Source organism: Bufo bufo, chromosome 7, assembly GCF_905171765.1.
Source record: "Bufo bufo chromosome 7, aBufBuf1.1, whole genome shotgun sequence".
Lineage (NCBI taxonomy): Eukaryota > Metazoa > Chordata > Amphibia > Anura > Bufonidae > Bufo > Bufo bufo.
This window is the reverse complement of record NC_053395.1, coordinates 54,198,252-54,218,467: the sequence shown is the minus strand read 5'-3', so window position 1 is coordinate 54,218,467 and position 20,216 is coordinate 54,198,252. Positions and strand designations below refer to the sequence as shown.

At 41.3% G+C, this 20,216-nt stretch overlaps 1 protein-coding gene across 1 annotated transcript in view; it reads left to right on the top strand.

Annotated features, from left to right (window-relative positions):
* The window catches only part of BMERB1 (bMERB domain containing 1), a 185,834-nt gene that overhangs the window by 126,096 nt on the left and 39,522 nt on the right, over positions 1-20,216 (top strand). The window contains exon 2 of the mRNA XM_040441643.1: positions 14,557-14,680. Coding sequence (XP_040297577.1) covers positions 14,557-14,680 — 124 coding nt within the window. The remainder of the gene's footprint in view (positions 1-14,556; positions 14,681-20,216) is intronic.

Below are 20,216 nucleotides of genomic sequence, written 5' to 3'. Positions count from 1 at the left end.
CTCTTCCCCCGCCCGCTCATCGCTAAGGCTGGGTTCACATCACCTTTTTGCTCTACGTTTAACATATACGTTTGGGGGGAAAAAAAGGTTACAAAAGCATAGTGTCCATCCTCCAGTAAAAAATGTATATGTATAAAAATGTATAATGTAAAATAAATATGCATTTACAATGGAACTGTATAGTGACGGAAGCCACCGTATGGCATCCGTCAGAGGCATCCGCTTATGTTAAAGGTGTTTTCTGAGAGTTTTTTACTGATGATCTGTCCTCAGGATAATTCATCAGTATCTGATCAGTGGAGATTTGCCACCCTGGACCCCCACGATCAGCTGTTTGAGAAGGTAGCTGCGCTTGCGGCCTTCTATCAGCTCATCAAGCACACTGCCGTACATTGTACATCGCTTTGCTTGCTATTGCAGCTCAGCGCTATTCACTTTGGCCATGTGACCAATGAACGTGACATCACATGACCTAGGCGAAGCTGCAAGAAGGCTTCGGCGCTACTGCAAGTGTCAAACAGGGTCCATTCATACGTCCGCAATACACCCGGCTGGCACTCCCCATAGAACTGCCTATTCTTGTCTGCAATTGCGGACAAGAATAGGACATGTTCTATTTTTAGGCGGAACCGCGGCCCGGAAGTTCGGGGCCAAAGTCTGGAAGTTCGAGGCCGCGCTCCAGAAATGCGGATGCAGAGAGCACATAGTGTGCTATCCGCATCTCTTCCGGCCCCATAGAGAATGAATGGGTCCGCACCTGTTCCCGATATTGCGGAACGGATGCGGACCCATTTGCGGACGTGTGAATAGACCCTTAACTTACGACAAAAACCTCATGTTAACCCAGCCTAATTGACAGTTTTCTCCTAGGGAGGAAATGGCGAGTGGTTGGGAGGAGAAGTGTGCACCATTTCAGCATAGCCAGAGAGGTATTAGCAGCTGAGAACAATAGGATAAGGCATGTTGAAATCCAACAGTCCGATCTCTCTTTCCCCTGACAATTCCACAGTCCCTCTGAAAATACTGGGCTTAGCTGAGATTAATCAAATGTGTATGGGTAGCCTAAATTTAATTTTCTTTTAGCTCCACTACAATGAAGCCTTACCCAGTGCCTATTCACATCATTGGGTTGTCAATGCAATGTACGACATGATACCTCCTCCAGAGTAAGAGAAGCTCTTGGTAACCTGGCTCTGCTCTGAATTTTGAAAACTAGAAAAGCCCATTAATTTAACCCCTTAGTGACCACCCATACGTGTTTTTACTGCGGTCACTTAGGGGCCTTAGACTGGGCCACCGCTTTTTTACCGCGGCCCAGTCTAAGCGCTGCATGGTCCCCTTGTGGGACTATTAAGTGGTAAAAAAAAGTTTAAAAAAAATGTTATCAATAAAAAAAATCCCATAAAAAAATATTACATTTTTTTCCCCATTGAAAATACGCTTTTCAATTTAAAAAAATTGGAAAAAATCTTCCCCATATGTTCCCTACTGTGAACGCCGTAAATAAATAAAAAAAAGACAGAATTGCTGCCACCGAAAAAATATAATAACAAGCGGTCAAAAAACGCCATTTACTCCAAAATGATACCAATGAAAAATACAAGTCGTCCTGCAAAAATCAAGCCCTCATACAACTCCGTAGAAAGAAAAATAAAAAAAGTTATGGGTCTTGGGAAGCGGCAATGCAAAAACATTTTATTGCAAAAAAGTAGTAAAGTGTAAAAAAAACTATATTTATTTGGTATCACTGTAATCGTACTGACCCATAGAATTAAGATATTATGTTATTTATACCGAAAAATGAACTCCGTACAATTTATAACAGTGACAGTATTGCTGTTTTTCCCATCTCCCTCCCAGTTAGTCAGGAAGTTATGTGTACCCCAAAATGGCGCCATTAAAAACTACAACTTGTCCCACAAAAAACAAGCCCCCATAAAGCTACATAGACGGAAAAATAAAAAAGTTATAGCTCTTGGAACACGACGATGAAAAAAGGAAGAAAAACTCTTGGTCAGTAAGGCCCGAACAGGCTGGTAACTAAGGGGTTAAAGGGGCTATCATTAATGTAATAAATGAGAATCAGACAAATCTAACAAAGCTAGAACCCTGTACCTCACATGGATCCAGAGATCTCCCCATTCATTGCTCTACTAGATTTATATCAAGCTGGCAGCTCAAGGGGAGTCTCTTATCTGCTGCAGCTCAGGAAGCGTGTCCATGCTCTGCCTATCACAGCTCAGGAGGCGTGTCCATGCTCTGCCAATCACAGCTCAGGAGGCAGTTGAAGGATGAAACTGAGCATGTGCGTCCTTCTCAGTGAGCAGGTCAAAGGAATAAGAAAAACAACTAACAGCAAGTGGCGTTATGCAGATACATTATATTATATATACATGCAATTACAAAAGTATTCAGATCAAGGTGCTTGAAAACTGTAGAAAATTTTTCATGGGACAACCTCGTTAATGATTTTTGGTGAGTGAACATGTGCCATGTATAATGCTGATCCCAAATTCACATCCATTTGATAAAATTGTCACTATTTCTGTAAACGGAAGAGATCTTTACGGATACCCCTCGCGGTGTATGCATGGTCGTATCTCTCCAAGGCATTTTCTTTAAAGCTACAGCTCATGGTCCAAGCAATGTTCCTGAAAATTAACTTAGCCGAGCGGGATGAACTACAGATCATAATGATGTGTTTTAAAGGTAGGTAGGAGAGCCATTATCGTCAATGATTAGTGTAGGTCTCTGCCATTCTGTTTCCTCAGTCGTTCAATCACAAGATACATGAAGCCTATAAACAATTTCATCTGGTGCGCTAAACATATGTAAAAAATGGCACAGGCTTATTGAGTAATCGTTCTTACCAGCATGTTCCTCTCAATTTGCGATATGGAGCTGGGGGTGGTGAGGGGGATCTATTTATCTCAGTAAAGGGACATTATCTCTAGAGATGACTAATGGGAAAACCAGAACGATAACATGTTTGTTAGTACAAAGCCATACAAAACATAATTTTCCACTTTGTATTTTGAAATAAAACTAGCATGGCGTTACATATGAAATAGTTAAGTTATGACTCTTAAAGGGGTATTCCCGGATATTAATATAGACGGCCTATGCTCAGGAAGCTAGTAACTGCAGCATTGAAATGAATGGGTGCTGCACTGCAGTAACCAGATATGTCCATGGCACAATGGACGGTGCTATGTAGTTCCGCCACTGGAAGTATCAGTAACAGTACCAGTATCAACTGCCTGGTGGGGGTGCGGGGTGTCAAATCCCTGTCAATCACTATTGATGGCCTATCATGATAGACCATCAATATTACAATCCCGGAATACCTATTTAATGGCTGTACATACAAAACATACAAGTCAATAAACATGCCGCGTCCTTTACAATCCATGCCCCTTTGGTTCTGTTGTAAATATTGCAGAACAGGATTGAAGATGTTTTCACAAATATGGTAACACATCATTTCTGCCATTTTTCTAATTACACATTACGCTACTTTTTATTCAGAAATGTGCCAAACTGGGTGTCAGAATGCAGTGGCCGGGTTTTGGGTGGCCCCAACCAATGCTACGTTGGGTCCCCCAGACACCATTGAGGCGTCACCATGTGTTGCTGCTCTCTAGAAGGGATGGTAAGGCTTGGTGCACACCAATAGGAAAGAAGTCCAGTGAGTCAGGGTCTGCAGTAAACCAGTGTGCTTCTTTACTGGAGGAACTCAAATGCTAAACAATACAGGCAATGCACTGAGCTGGCTTGTCCAGTCTCTTCCCGGGCAGAAGAAGGGTTTGATACAGAGGAAAGGCCTGAGCTAGCTGTCCCTCTCTCTCTCTCAAAAGGCTGGTATCCTGGCCAAAGGCTGGTGGCGAAGGGTCTGTGGAAGAGTATCCCCATCTCAGCATCCTCTTCTGGTCACTTATGCAGTCTGGCAGAGTGTCTCCTACTAAGCACTGATCCCTATCTACAGATAGCTAGAGGTTCTAACTACTGTCCTTATATACAGTTTCTAGCTGAACTAGAACCTTCTAGTGGGAGAGGTGTAGTGAAAAATCACAGCCTAAACAGAAACAGTGTTGCAATTTCAGTCTGACATAGACTTGTATAGAGTTTCAATACAAGTCTATGGGAATGACTAAACATTTTTTTTCAGACAAGTCTACAGAGCTAAACCAGACAGTCAAAAGGCCAGAGTGTCTGTGTTTTTCCCTCCAAAACTTTTCAAAGTCCCTTATATTAACGGTGGAAGATCTATAACTTCTCAGTGCATAGATAGAAAGTCCCAACGTCTTTCAGTATTTGCTGGCTGTGCATTAACCCTTTCCACAATACAGTGCAATAACAGTGCAAAGGAACAGGATATATTACAATAAACATAAAATGCAGTTCAAAAATATAAAACAGTATAAGTGTAAACAATGGCATAAATCATAGAGCAAGTCTACCCTTCAAAGAGCAATAAAGTGGTGAGTTGATGTTCATGGAAAAAGGACTGATACTGTATTGAGAGTCAATTGTGGCTGCCACCTTGCCAACCCCTATAGCAGCCCCGCTCCTGGACTTGCGACTTTAAATTGGGACAGTCCCACCAGAACCAGAACACGTGGCATCTATGTAGTCAGTAAGTGGCCTTATGGCCCTTAAAAACAGAGCGTTCATGCTGAGTTTTTATAGAGGAAATCACATTTTTGAGTAACTAAAAGAAACTTAAATAATGCATTAAAGCTTCCAAACCAATGTAAATGAATAAAACTGAAAGGTTTAATGTCTTTATTTCATACTCAGCTGGAGGCGATGCCGAGTCATTTTACGTTTCTGTTTACAATTTAAAGGGATTGGGAAAATTGGGCAATTACCACGCCAGGCACAGCAAATAATGTTTTGTTTTTTCTGTTGAGATATAACAAATGCGCATCTGTATAAATGTGCGTGGGCATATCTGTAACTAGCGAAGAACATTCAGAAATGTCGTTTTAGAGCTTTGAAGGTTGGTGAATGCGCTTCAAAGCAATCTCCTCTATAAATATACACATTCTCTCATGGCAGATTGACATGTCAACCTTTTCGGTAATGGATTTACGGTGAATGAGGTACTTAAGTGACATTAAGATGTGAGTCTATCAAACAAGGGCCCATTGAGAGTTTTTGGTAAGCCAGCAGCAAAGAATTGCGTGGAGATGCCACAGATGTGCCCTTCTCATTAAATGAAGTCTCTTTGTACTTGTAGGGGTACATTGTATCATAAAATACAGGATTATGTAGATAATTATCTCTATAACATGTCTGCAAGTATAGACAGATTTCTCTTAAAGAAGAACTCCTGCAAAAAGTGTTATTCTCTGACCTGTTAGAAAGGTACAAGATGTGATCTGTAGTGAATGTAATCTTCTTACCAGTGTCTGTATTTGTTATCCCCTCCCTTCTGATCCTCAGCAATCAGACTCTCCAGACAACACAGCATCTTCTGTGTGGAGAGGAAGATAGTTTCTCCATGTATTCATATGGGAGCCTCAATGTCAGTCTCATAGAGAAGTAACCAACTTCCTGTCGTGTGTCAGTTCGAAACCAGAGAGTTGGTCACATGACACAGCTGAGGATCAGAAGGGAGGGGATAACTCACAAATACAGCCACTGGTAAGAAGATTACATTCACTACAGATTTCATCATGCACCTTTCTAGCAGGTCAGAGAATAAAAAAAATTGCGGGAATTTTTCTCTAATGGAAGGCTAAATCTTATCCTTTAAATGTCCTGCATAGAAATGTTTTATTTTCCGAAAAATGCTATCACACAATATCCCACATTTATTAATGTCAGTGCACCTAGATTTTGGTGTAAATTGTGCCAAAATGTGGTGCGTTCAAGTTTAGAGAAATATTCTGTGCTTAGTGTGACAAGGGGGTATGGCTTTATAGGAAAGGGTTTGGTCTGAAATGCAACATTTAGGGGCACATTTATTAAGTGGCAATTTTCACACTCATCTTAATAGTGTCTGCACAAGTCTCTATATAACTTTGTTGCTTCCTCCAGCAGGACATGCGACAATCTAAAATCAATGCCAGCTCCCTTTCTGCCATAGATTTAAGTAATTTTGTACGACAAAAACTAGCGTACAAAATGATGAATGAGACGGGCCTGTGAGCCTGCCTCTTTCCTGCCCTTGTCTAAGCCACACTTTACCTGTTATTACCCTAATAAAACAAGAATAACTGGGTGTGTGGTACGGGCTAGACTGCGGTGCAGCACAACAGCTTACGATCTTACAATGCTCTACAGGATTCCCCCTCCTATAACTGGTCCTGTAGCACGTGCCTGAGTAATCCTCCTGAGCAAAACCCCAGCCTGGCTCAAGTTTGTGGGAAGTTTATCAGCTCTCCAATGTAAAAAATGTCCCTTTAAATTGTGGAGATCTTGCAATGAAGAGTAGCAACACTTGTTGCCTGACAGACAGAGACCCTAACTAACTACAGGCTTGGTCTCAGTCTCTAGGCGCCAACACTGTTTAATGAGGTGTGTGCACGATCTTACCGACCCAGGTCTGCTCTGCATCCGCTGGTGACTCTGAACAGAACTAATGCCTCTCCAACAAGCATGCGTATGTAGCTTTGTTCCTCATCAGCGTTCCTCATCAGCGTTCCTGGATGCAATCCTCATTCCTCTGGACAGGATCAGGGTCTTGGACTTGATCAGCTTCACTTAGCTGCAGCTCTGGTCACTAAGGGATGCTCTCACACCTGGATGTCAACGGATCCTCTGCTCACACAGTTCTTCAGTCTCACCTTCTTTTAAGATGGCTGCTCCCTTTCTCTTCCTCTCCAGGCTCTGTGTAACCCCACCTGTCATTAATATGAAAATATATGCAGTCTTTTAGCTGTGTTTAGGAAACAGCGGCATCTTGTGGCCAAACAGCAGAATGTCAGTCCAGATCAATTAATTAAAGCTACACCAACAGTGTTCAGACAAGGAGAGCTGTTTCCCCATTTCACAGCTGTGTCAAAGTAGCAGAGGGTCAAAATTCATTTGAGCTTCAGTCAATAATATCTTGAAAGATCTTGGAAGCAAATACGTATTAAATGTTGCATAACTTTACTTTATACCAGGCATGGCCAACCTGTGGCTCTCCAGCTGTTGTAAAACTACAACTCCCACCATGCCCTGCTGTAGGCTGATAGCTGTAGGCAGTCTGAGCATGCTGGGAGTTGTAGTTTTGCAACAGCTGGAGAGCCTCAGGTTGGCCATCCCTGCTGTATACCATGCTTTCTGGCTTCTTACCGTTGGGTGTTGTATCTATTCCCTTTAATACATATTTCCCCATTGGATCCCTCTGTGATTATTTTGATGAATATTTTAGCTAAGGTTAACCTTGTCTGATATGAATAACCGACCCCGCAGAACTGTAATGGGCCTTTTCCTTCTGTAGGTCTTTGATGGGCACATTTGCCATTCCTGTTGCGATTTTGATCCTTGTATAGCTATGAAGTTTTTTCTTTGCTGGGAGCGGAGATAACGTGATGCGATGACATACTTCCACATGGGACACGTGTTGTTGTCTTGCAGGCGTATGGCCTCACTAATGCAGCCGTTCGTCAGATCTGCTGGCTCATCGTCAGCTCTGCGGTGGCATTTAATCATGCAGTCAGCACTAATAAGCAGATGATATGCATGATTCTTACATATGGAAATAATCACAGATTTATGTAAACATATGCATCGCAGGGCGCTGGTTACATGCAAAGAATCCGAATGCACAGCACGTCAGTCTTTATTTTGTGACATTGCATTGAATCAGAATAATTTTAGTGATCTACCTATACATCACTATAATCAGATATTCAATACTGGAGCATCTCTCTGATTGACAAAATATCATGGATATGGTTTGGCTACAAATTATCATTATATTCATGCTGTAATATAAACCAGCTCTTCATACACAGATGCCCTGGTGAACTTGTGGTGGACGTGTGCTTATACACAGCAGTCAATGTGAACAGAGATGCAGTGTAAAGCATGGGTGAGCGGCAGTGTGGCAGACTGAGCGTCTGATAGGAAGGAAAGTGAATTTCAGACCACTTCAGACTTTCTAAAGAACAGGGAGGGATGTGTAGTGTCCAGGAGCAAGGTTACTTTGGACCATAGACATTAGTGGATATTTGTCCTTATTGCTACTAAGCAAAGACATCAACTCCCTACTTTATTGCACTTTGAAGGGTTAACTTGCACTGTGATTTATGCAGTTGTGTGCACTCATACTGTTTCATATTGTGGAACTGCACTGATATGTTTATTGTAATATATACTGTTAATTTGCACTGTTATTGCACTATAGCTGCACTGCACTGTGGAAAGGGTTAATACACAGCCAGGTAATACTGAGAGAATTTATGACTTTCTAATTAAGCCAAGTTTTGGAGTTTTGTCTGAAGACTTATTTATGTCTGGTAAAACTGATTATTCATTCCCATAGAGTTGCAGTGAATCTCTATGCAATCTATGATAGGCTAAAATTGTAACATTGCTTCTGTTTAGGCTGTGCTTCTCCACTCCACCCCTCCCACTTTACCCCTCCACCCCTCCCACTCCATCCCTCTAGTTCAGAAAGAAACTGTATAGGAGAGGAGTTAGAACCTCTAGTTATCTGCAGATAGGGACCAATGCTTAGTAGGAGAGACTCTGTCAGACTGCACGAGTGACCAGAGGAAGATGCTGAGATGATGATACTCTGACACAGACCCTGGGTCACCAGCCCTTTGACCAGAGGACCAGCCAGATGACTGAGCCACAAACCCTGGGCCACCAACCTTTGGCTAGGGTATCATTCTTCTGAAATAGAGAGGGACAGCTAGCTCAGAACTTTCCTCAGTATTAAACTTTTTTCTGCCAAGGAGGAGACTGGAGAAGCCAGCTCAGAGCCTTGTCTATATTGTTTTGCACTTGAGTTCCTCTAGTAAAGAAGCACACTGGTTTACTGCAAACCCTGACTTGGGGTGCATCATGCCTTACCATCCCTTCCAGAGAGCAGTAACATGTGGTGCTATTCCCAGTGCAGCATTGGGGCCACCCCAAACCTGGGCACTGCAGGTGTAACAAGTAACCATGAGGTCCCAACGAGGTCCCAAGCCTGGAATAGCGCGCATCTCAGAATACGAAAAGTTTATGATTATTTTTAGGTTTGAGCAAAGCTGACTTCAGATTGCAGTTTTAAAATAGTTTTCAAGTTGTCAGATCGAATGCTGAATTTCTTCACCGAAGTCTCAAAAGACTTCGCGAAGCCCATACATTTGAATGCTGTATTTTTAGCAACTGATTTGCTTTGTAGAAAACAGTGTGACTTTTGCAGAGCTGGTAGCCTCTGTACCTCCAATGTTACATGGCTGAAATTTATGGGGTATTTTTCATAAAATATAAATTAAAAAAAAGAATGAAATATCATCTTTCTCAAAGTTGTCCACATGCATTAGGCTGTTTCTGTCTTGTCTTGTCTTCACTTTCTCACATGGGTAGCAGATGTTAGGTGACAACTAATAATGGCAGCTATTACTGTGCCCATAGGGTTTGTCACAGAGCCTGAATGACATATATCTGAATAACACTGCAGTGTTATATGCTGTTTAGGAAAAACTACACAACAACTCTTACAAGTTTTCTAATGGCTGCTAGTGGTAACAATGTTACAACCAAGATCACAATGAGCTCAGAAATGAAATAAAAAAAGTAAAACATTTAAAGACTTCACATTGGAAGAGGCCAGTATTCAAAGAGTTCAGCAGGGAACACTGAAATTGTCCTCCTAGTGCATCTCTGAATGGGCCACTTTTGATCAGTGGTGTACCTACAATGGATGACACACTACTGGTATGGGGTCCGTGGTGAGGGGGAGCCTACTATTTTCCTGCAATCACCACTAGGTGGAGCTAACTTGAAAGAGATTTCAAAGTTCAAAAGTAGCTGTTTAAATTCCTATGCAGTGAGCTCCCTCTAGTGGCGGCTGCAGGCAGTCAGTTTTAGAATAAAGTGTGTGAGGGCAACCAGAGGATTTAGACCTGTGTGGGGAAGAGTTATCAATCTATTTATGCCAGGTGTCAGGGGCAAATAAATTGAGAAATAGGGTGTTCAAAATGAAAGCCATATTTATACAGCCCCTGTTCCATGTTTTTCGACATAGAAGTTGTGGAAAGTAGGTGAAAGCATGACATTTTTAATTAAAAGATTTCTTTGAAAATTTGTCTGAAATCTCACAGGGAAAGGGTGGCTCATACAAATTTTTGCTATTATGCCCTACAATATCTGTGTATGCCCTTGCTTATGTAGATGCTCAGGTCAACAGCAGTAACATGTTGTCCCGGGTCCATGTGTGAATGGGTTTGCCGATGACAGATTTCACTGGATTCAGCAGTTTAAAATTGCAATACTATTTATTTTACATACAAATTATACAGTCACTTAAGTGAATCCAAGACACATAAATAGAATAAAAAACACAGAACAAAAGTCCTTGCCCGTCTGGGCACTAACCAAACAGTGTTTTTGTTTCTCAGCTAAGCTCTCAGCACAGGAGATTGGACTCTACACAGCCAACAGGTCATGTAGAATGAACATTTCAGCTCTGTATTTATTCCCCAAGTAATGAGCCCAGCAGTTACACCTGGGTTTGCCTCAGGCTAGGGGAAAGTGTTGTACTGGAGTGGTGAGGGAATGGCATGTCCCACTGCCAACATCTACATGCTATTCCATAAAAATTCTGGCCCATAAAACACTTTAAGGAAAAGTGCCTCAGCAAGGTACATGTTGCTTAAATCACCCAGCTTTCCTGCATTCTTTTACACCCCCTCTAGTACTTTACCAGCAACCATGTTACACAGTGTATAACTGATATGAAGGATTTGAGCCATGTAGAAATTAGTTAGAAAAACTCAGATAAATACAATTCAAAGGAGAAGCGTCAGAAATTGGGACTTGTGACTGTCCATAGTGTACTAGTGGCAAGGAGGACACTAATATTCACTGCATTTCTGGTTGATGACCACAGCCCATATCTTAGTATCTAAGTATAGCACAGATTTTATATGATTATGATAGTGTCCATTTTGAACACATTTCATACATTTAGTAGCTTTGTGCTGCCACCTAGAGTAGGTATTTTATATAGCAGAGATCCCCAACTTTTTGTAGGTCATGTGCTACTTTCAAATACAATAGGTAGCATTGCACTGAATATTAAAAGTACAAAGCCTATTAACGATATGAGCTGACAATATATCTCTTACCGTACCTTAGTGTCGCCGATATGGTTGGTGGATGAGTACAAAGGTCTTCTAATGCTATGACTTTCCTAATAGCACTAGTGCATAGTGGACCCTGGAGATGCCAACAGCTGGTAAGCCACATGAAGAGCCACATGCGGCTCCAAAACTAATGGCTGTATAATAATAATAACAGAGTGTGACTGTCTGTAAATTTCCATTTTTATGCAATTACCCCAAATTGACAGCTAGAATAATGGCTAGATGCCAGTATCAGCTATAATTAATAGCTGTAATAGCTTAAAACGCATAGACTCCTCACCTCTGGTGTCCCGCTCTCTCATTATACCTCTGCATATGTTTGAAGAAGTTGTCTACTTTGGAAATGCTAAGGACTTGTTCACTGTGAAATTTGCTATATTAGTTCTCCTTGATCTAGCTTGAATTCCAAATATGCGCATAAAGCAAACTTAACCTTTTAAAAAGTTGAGTGTTTTTTTTTTCTAAACGTGACTTATTTGTATTCTTTTCCCAAAGTTTAATTCCTTGTGCATGTAGAAATGTGGAGCTTTTTTCTTGGCTATGATCATATATTCTTAAACAGAGCAAAGAAAGTCTTAAAGGGGTTATCCTATGACTAATGTAAAAAATTAAATCTGAGATTTTATAGTACATGACAATTTCTTTCTAATAAAGCTAGAACCAGCCCTGTACCTCACATGGATCCAGAGATCTCCACAGTAATTGCTCTACTAGATTTATATCAATCTGGCAGCTCAAGGGGAGTGTCTTTCCTGCTGCAGCTCAGGGGGCGTGTCCATGCTCTCCCTATCACAGCTCAGGGGGGCGTGTCCATGCTCTCCCTATCACAGCTCAGGGGGCGTGTCCATGCTCTCCCTATCACAGCTCAGGAGGCAGTTGGAAAGATGAAACTGAGCATGTGCGGCCTTCTCAGTCAGCAGGTCAAAGAAATAAGAAAAAAACTAACAGCAGGTGGCTCTATACAGATACATTATATTGAATAACTCAGTGGCTATGCTAAGTTATTAATTACATGCAATTACGCAAGTATTCAGATCCAGGTGCTGGTTTGAAAACTGTAGAATATTTTTTTGTGGGACAACTCCTTTAATAGAGATATTTTAATAGAGTTTTTTCCTACACGTCTTACAATTCTTGGCTAAGTTTTGTATTAAAAATGAACAGCACTTTGCAATGTTGTGATCTACTTTTATATTATTTTTATCTTTAATCTTTTTTTAATTAGGTTACCAAATTTTCCATAAATAATATTGTCACAAAAAGAAACAAATTGAAAACAAAATGAAAAGACTGCAATCAACTGTATTTGTTTTGTTTAAGTTTTTAACAAACATCATTCTAATATTCATTTTTTTTATTGTAAAAGACAACAGAAAATAAGGAAATGTACATTTTTCTTGGTGGTCTCTGGTAGTGGAGGGGTTTATGCCAGCCTCCCTGATGGTCTAGGAGAACGGAGAGGTTATTATCAGGGGTGTCCAGTGATTACGTGGCTAGTCGGGGTCCTGCAGTGTCTTCTGTGTCTTCTTTCTTTCACAGGAAGCTGAATGCTATGTGCTAATTTTATTTACTTTCCACTTCCTACTCTACACTGATTATACAGATTAGTACCGGTCAGGGACAAGTAGCAATAGGGACGTACGCAGATCTCATAGGGCCTCATGCTAAAACTTAGTATGGGCCCACTATCCCACCCAGTTTCCCAGTACACATGCATCAAACACTGCCAGGCAACACAGAACACAAAGTGGGACTCCCAGGATTACTGATGAATTTATGTTTTCTTTTTTTTTATTAAGCAGAAGAAATTTTAATTATAAAAATTGCAATTAAAAAAAATCTCCCTTTCCCGCACACACTTTATCCGATTTCTGTGTATGGAAAACGTGGAACAGGTGATTCATAAACACATTTCTCAACTAATTTACACGACACAACTGGCATAAATACATACATCTGCTCCATAAATGTCATGCATCCCTTCAGTACCTAATAAAAAATGTCTGCCTGTAGCTACCACTAGGGAGCGCTCAGCGGATAGGGATTTAAACATTTACCATTGACTGCAATGGAATCTGTTAAAACCTCTGCACAGCGCTCCCCCTAGTGGGGGGACACACTTTTTTGATGTTTTTTTTTTTTTCTCAATACCAAGTGTATTTTATAGTCTGGAATATGCAATGGATTTTATATACATATGGTTGGGAGTAGTAAAGAAGATTTTTTACAGAATTCTCCCCCTGTTTAAAGAAAGATATTGGCCGGACAATCACTTCAATTCTATCTTGTTAGATGTTATTATAGTAAAATTCACTTTCCTTCTAAAATATTTATCTTTAAGTTTCAGTAACGGACCTCATTAATGTGAATGAATGAATGGATGGGTGATATGGCAGTGATATCTGTACCTATATAATATACAGAGAGAAACAGGGCAGTATTATCTGTGCCTATATCATATACAGAGAAAAACAAGGCAGTGCTATCTGTGCCTATATCATTTACATAGAGAAACAAAGCCATACTATCTGTACCTATATCATATACAGAGAAACATGGCAGTACTATCTGTACCTATATGATATACATAGAGAAACAGGTCAGTACTATCTGTACCTATATCATATACAGAGAGAAACAGGTCAGTATTATCTGTGCCTATATGATATACATAGAGAAACAAGGCAGTACTATCTGTACCTATATCATATACATAGAGAAACAAGGCAGTACTATCTGTACCTATATCATTTACAGAGAGAAACAGGTCAGTATTATCTGTGCCTATATGATATACATAGAGAAACAAGGCAGTACTATCTGTACCTATATCATTTACAAAGAGAAACAGGAAAGTACTATCTGTACCTATATCATATACATAGAGAAACAGGGCAGTACTATCTGTACCTATATCATATACAGAGAGAAACAGGTCAGCACTATCTGTACCTATATCATATACAGAGAGAAACAGGGCAGTACTATCTGTACCTATATCTTGTACACAGGGGCAGTACTATCATATGATACAAGGGGCAGTATTAATTGAACCAACATGATTTCAGGAAGCAACAGGGAGTCAGTACTATCTATTGTGATCATATGGGATGCCATTATACAACTGCACCCAGCTATAATAAGTCTATAATATTATAAAAACATAACAATGAAAAGTAATTCTTATTCAGGTAAATGTGGAAAATAGGGAGGAAAAATGTTTTCTTTAATATAATGTATCTCTTTTCACATTTAGATCAACTTGACGTTGTTTCTATGGCTGAAACAACCATGACACCGGAAGAAATTGAACTTGAAATGACTAAAATCCAGAGGCTTCGAGAAGTCTTAGTCAGAAGGGAATCAGAACTAAAGTTCATGTGAGTTTTTATTTTTTTATTGGTTTCACCACAGCCCAGATTTTACCTACAAATTTTGGGCATAATAAAATACTATTTTTATGTTTTTAGATCTCTCTATTCATTATCATATATGTGAAGGAAAATGATTAAAGGGTATCATTTACAGTTTTGAGTTACATTAATTATTATATTACAACAAATATTAGAATTTGCATATTATTATGGCTTGCCCGGCACTGAACCATGGTCTACATGGGTGTATACGTGCCCTGCTGGAAAATGGCTCATTACAGAGATGGTGTATGGAGCTGGTAATTTGTATACAAGACATCTGATCTTAAAGGGGTTATCCCATGACTAATGTAAAAAATGAAAGCCAGAAATCATATAGTACATGACAATCTCTTTCTAACAAAGCTAGAACCAGCCCTGTACCTCACATGGATCCAGTGATCTCCACATTCATTGCTCGGTTAGATTTATATCAAGCTGACAGCTCAAGGGGAGTGTTCTTTCTGATGCAGCTAAGGGGTGTGTCCATGCTCTCCCTATCACAGCTCAGGAGGCGTGTCCATGCTCTCCCTATCACAGCTCAGGAGGCAATTCAAGGATTAAACTGAGCATGTGCGTCCTTCTCAGTGAGCCGGACAAAGAAATAAGGAAAAAACTAACAGCAGGTGGCGCTATACAGATACATTGTATTGAATAACTCAGTGACTGTGCTAAATTTTTAAATACACGCCATTACAAAAGTATTCAGATTCAGGTGCTGGTTTGAAAACTGTAGAATATTTTTTGTGGGACAACCCCTTTAAGTTCATTTTACTGAATGGTGCCAGGAATTGTTTCTTGGAATAAACTTCACTCCTCTCTGTAGATATTTTGCAGATGGTCTTTAATATAGTAAAGTCTTTTGGGGTTGTTCAGGATTAGAATAAAGGGTCTGCTTTTTTTTTTTCTTGAAACATTGGCACTCTTGTCCATAGGCAATATCTGGTATTGCAGAGCAACTCCATTGGGATGAGCTACAGTACAATACTAGCCACAGACCTTTTCTTACTAATTCTGGGCCACCCCTTTAATCGTATATTCAGGGACCGCCTAAATTAGCAGTCTGCTGCAGAGAGTGAACCCAGTGACCCCCTTGTAATGCATGTTCCTGTACTGAGGGCATATGTTGCATACATATTTTTATAGCTGTCAGTGATTGCAAAATTAGCTTCATAAATCTAAACACATTTTGCTCCCTCATGTGGTGGTTAAGAGTAGGGATGAGCGAATCGACTTCGGATGGATCTCCGTACAGTATTAGAATGTATTGGCTCCAATGAGCCGAAGTTATTGCTTCGCGAAGTTTCGCCAGACTTCAAACAATAACTTCATAAATTTATTTGTACTGTAAAAAAATATTTCCCGAACTCGGTTTCGGTTCCAAGGTACCACCACGTACAGTATTAGAACAAAGTTTTATGCGAATGATACATCCGAAGTCGATTCGCTCATCCCTAGTTATGAGCAGTAATAATTAATGTTATTTCTCAATTCATACAAAGAGAATTCCCTTATACATAGGTTTAGACCTAAACACTGGATGGTAGACATTAATATTAATCAAAGCGTACTAATCACCAATCAGCCTTAAAACCACCTGCCTAATATTATGTAGGTCTTTTGCTGCCAAAACATCTCTGACCCGTCAAGGTATAGACTCCACCCACATAGCCACTGAAGTTGTCCTGTGGTGTCCGGCACCAAGACGTTAGCAGCAGATCCTTTAGCTACTGTAAGTTGTGAGATGCGGCCTACATGATTCAGACTTGGTTTTCCAGCACAACCGGCAGGTGATTGATTGGATTGAGACCTGGGAAATTTGGAGGCCAAGTTGACACCTTGAACTGTCATGTTCCTCAAATGATTCCTGGCCAATTTTTTCAGTGTGCTAGGGCACATTATTGTGCTGGAAAAAAACCACTGCCAGTAGAGAATACCATTACCAAGAAGGGGTGTACTTAGTCTGCAACAATGTTGGGTAAGCTACACATATCAGAGTAACATCCATACGAATACCAGGACCAAAGGTTTCCCAGCAGAACATTTCAACAGGTACTGACCACCACAGACACTGAACATCCCACAAGACTCACCATTTTGGAGATGCCTTAAAGGGCTTCTGTCACCCCACAAAACTCTTTTTTTTTTTTTTGGATAGTTATATTCCTTATAGCGCGATATAGGAGAATATAATAGTCTTACTTACTTTCATGCGGCCGATTCTTTAGAAAACGAAGTTTTATAATATGTAAATCCGGTCTCTACCAGCAAGTAGGGCGTCTACTTGCTGGTAGCCGCAGCAGAAAACCGCCCCCTCGCCGTGTTGATTGACAGGGCCAGCCGTGATCTCCTCCTCCGGCTGGCCCTGTCAGTATTTCAAAAATCGCGCGCCTCTGGTCATTCGGCGCAGGCGCTCTGAGATGAGGAGGCTCGTCTCCTCAGCACTCCCTCAGTGCGCCTGCGCCGATGACGTCTTCTCTTTCGGTGATGTCATCAGCACAGGCGCACTGAGGGAGTTCTGAGGAGACGAGCCTCCTCATCTCAGAGCGCCTGCGCCGAATGACCAGAGGCGCGCGATTTTTGAAATACTGACAGGGCCGGCCGGAGGAGGAGATCACGGCTGGCCCTGTCAATCAACACGGCGAGGGGGCGGTTTTCTGCTGCGGCTACCAGCAAGTAGACGCCCTACTTGCTGGTAGAGCCCTGATTTACATATTATAAAACTTCGTTTTCTAAAGAATCGGCCGCATGAAAGTAAGTAAGACTATTATATTCTCCTATATCGCGCTATAAGGAATATAACTATCCAAAAAAAAAAAAAAGAGTTTTGTGGGGTGACAGAAGCCCTTTAACCCAGTCATCTAGCCATCACAATTTGGCTCAGAGTCGCTTAGATTTGTACACTTGTTCATTTTTCCTGCCTCCAATGCATCAACTTCAAGAACTGAATGTTCACATTTTTCCTAATATATTCCACCTGTTGACCGTTGTCATTGTCAGAAGATCATCAGTGTTCTTCTGTTCAGATAGCAGATGCCGGTCTTGATGGGACGCTTGCTGCCGGAGAAGCCATGTAATTTCTGGCAAGGTGCAGGCCTCATCATAAATCAGACGTATCTAGCGGCAGCTCAGAAGGGGAAACTAAGATTGGTGTAAAGAGCCGGTATTAGGAAATGTGCCCTACAGTCTTTATTCAGGAGAAAAAGGCAAAACACGTCCACGCATGAGAGAGGCGAACAGTCTTGGCAAAATAGTCTGGCTGAAGAAGAATTGTCCAGAAGAATGCCACAAGAAGACGCGATGAGTGTCCCCTCTCAGTTTATCTCCATTCAATGGAGCTAAACTAGGTGCCGTCCTACAGCATCCAAAGTGAAAAACCACATCAGAAACCGTGGAGGGTTCTGCTGCAGAGTACATGGGGGATTTTGACATGCCAATGTACCCTTAGGCTTCATGCACACGAACGTATTTTCTTTCCATGACCGTTTTGTATTTTTTGCGGACCGTGTGCTATGCGGAACCATTCATTTCAATGGGCCTGCAAAAAACAGAAGTTTCTTCGTGTGCATTCCGTTTCCGTATGTCTGTTTATCTGTTCCGCAAAAATATAGAACACGTCCTATTATCGTCCGCACTACGGGCAAGGATAGGACTGTTCTATTAGTGGCCAGCTGTTCCGTTCCGTAATATACAGAATGCACACAGACGTCATCCGTATTTTTTGCGGATCCGGGTTTTGTGGACCACAAAATACATACGGTCGCGTGTATGAGCCCTATAAGTGATGTTCCTCTTTAAGATTTATTGCTGGATTTCCAGGCTGCTATTGACTGGCACGCAGAGCTGCTATTGTCAGCATTTGGCGTTTTACTAATATATTGTACGCCTACTTTTATTGGCACAGTAATTATTCAGAGAATTTCATGAATAGAAAATACATTTGTCAGACAAACTCTTCAGTGGAAGGCGAACGAGTTTGATTACAAATCCCGATGTATGTCCTTTGAACAGATTCTAATATTAAATCCTTTTAAGACTCTGATGAAGATGGAAGTTCAATTACCATAGAAATCCTTTTGTCTTGCAGAATGACAGTCTGTATCGCAGATGGCTATGACGGCAAATGTACAGCCTGACAGCGTCCTATTGTCTGATCTTCATTATTTCATGACATCAAACAGATTCACCAAAAACACTGACAAACATCTGCGGTGAAGACATAGAATTTTTGAAAGTATCTCTATAAGGACTCATGCACCCGACCGCGCCATGTTTGAGGTCCGCAGTCCGAAATGCCTATTCTTGTCCACAAAACGGACAAGAATAGAACTGGTTTTATATTGTTTTGCTGCCCCATGGAACGTAGCAATGGATGCCGACGGCACACGGAAACCATTGTCCGCATCTTTTGCGGCCCCATTAAAGTGAATGGGTCCGCATCCGAGCCACAAAAAATGTGGCTAGGATGCAGAACAAAACCACGATTTGTCTGCGAGTTGCGCAACTACTTGAGGGTGTGATTTAGGTTACTTTCACACTACCGTTTTTTGAGGATCCGTCATGGATCTGCAAAAACGCTTCCGTTACAATAATACAACCGCATGCATCCGTCATGAACGGATCCAATTGTATTATGTCTTATATAGCCATGACGGATCCATCATGAACACCATTAAAAGTCAAAGGGAGACGGATCCGTTTTATATTGTGTCAGAGAAAACTGATCCGTCCCTATCGACTTACATTGTGAGTCATGACGGATCCGTCTTGCTCTGCACCACATCGCGGACAGAAAAACGCTGCTTGCAGCGTTATTCTGTCCGCGATAGGAGCGCAACCAAACGTAACGGAATGCATTTTGGTGCATTCCGTTTCGTTCAGTTCAGTTTTGTCCCCATTGACAATGAATGGGGACTAAACTGAAGCGTTTTCTTCCGCTATTGAGATCCTATGACGAATCTCAATAGTGGAATTGAAAACGCAGATCTGAAAGTAGCCTTAGCCATGAGTCATTTACAATTTTGAAGTTGCAACACTCATTAGACAGTAAAAATAAAAATAAAACAGACATGTTGCATGTGATTTGCATTGAAGTCTGTGTTGGCAAAGTTCAGGTGTGGACTGGCTATAGACCAAAAGGAAATTTTGGCAGATGCCCAGGGGGCTGCCCGAGCCCTCCTCACGGCAGTTATATAACGATCAGATGCTCTATGCCTTAATTAATGCTAGGAGTATCAGGTATATACTGTATGCACCTGGCCAACGGCCACAGGAGCCCTCCTGAAAATACTGTGCTGCATTATGGTATTTGGTTCTGCTGGGGCGGTATATTGTGCTGCACTGTGGTATTTGGCTCTGCTGGGGCAGTATATTGTGCTGCACTGTGGTATTTGCTTCTGCTAAGGCAGTATATTGTGCTGCACTCTGGTATTTGGCTCTGCTGGGGCAGTATATTGTGCTGCACTACAGTAGGCAGGTCCTACTTCTGTCCAGCAGAGGAACC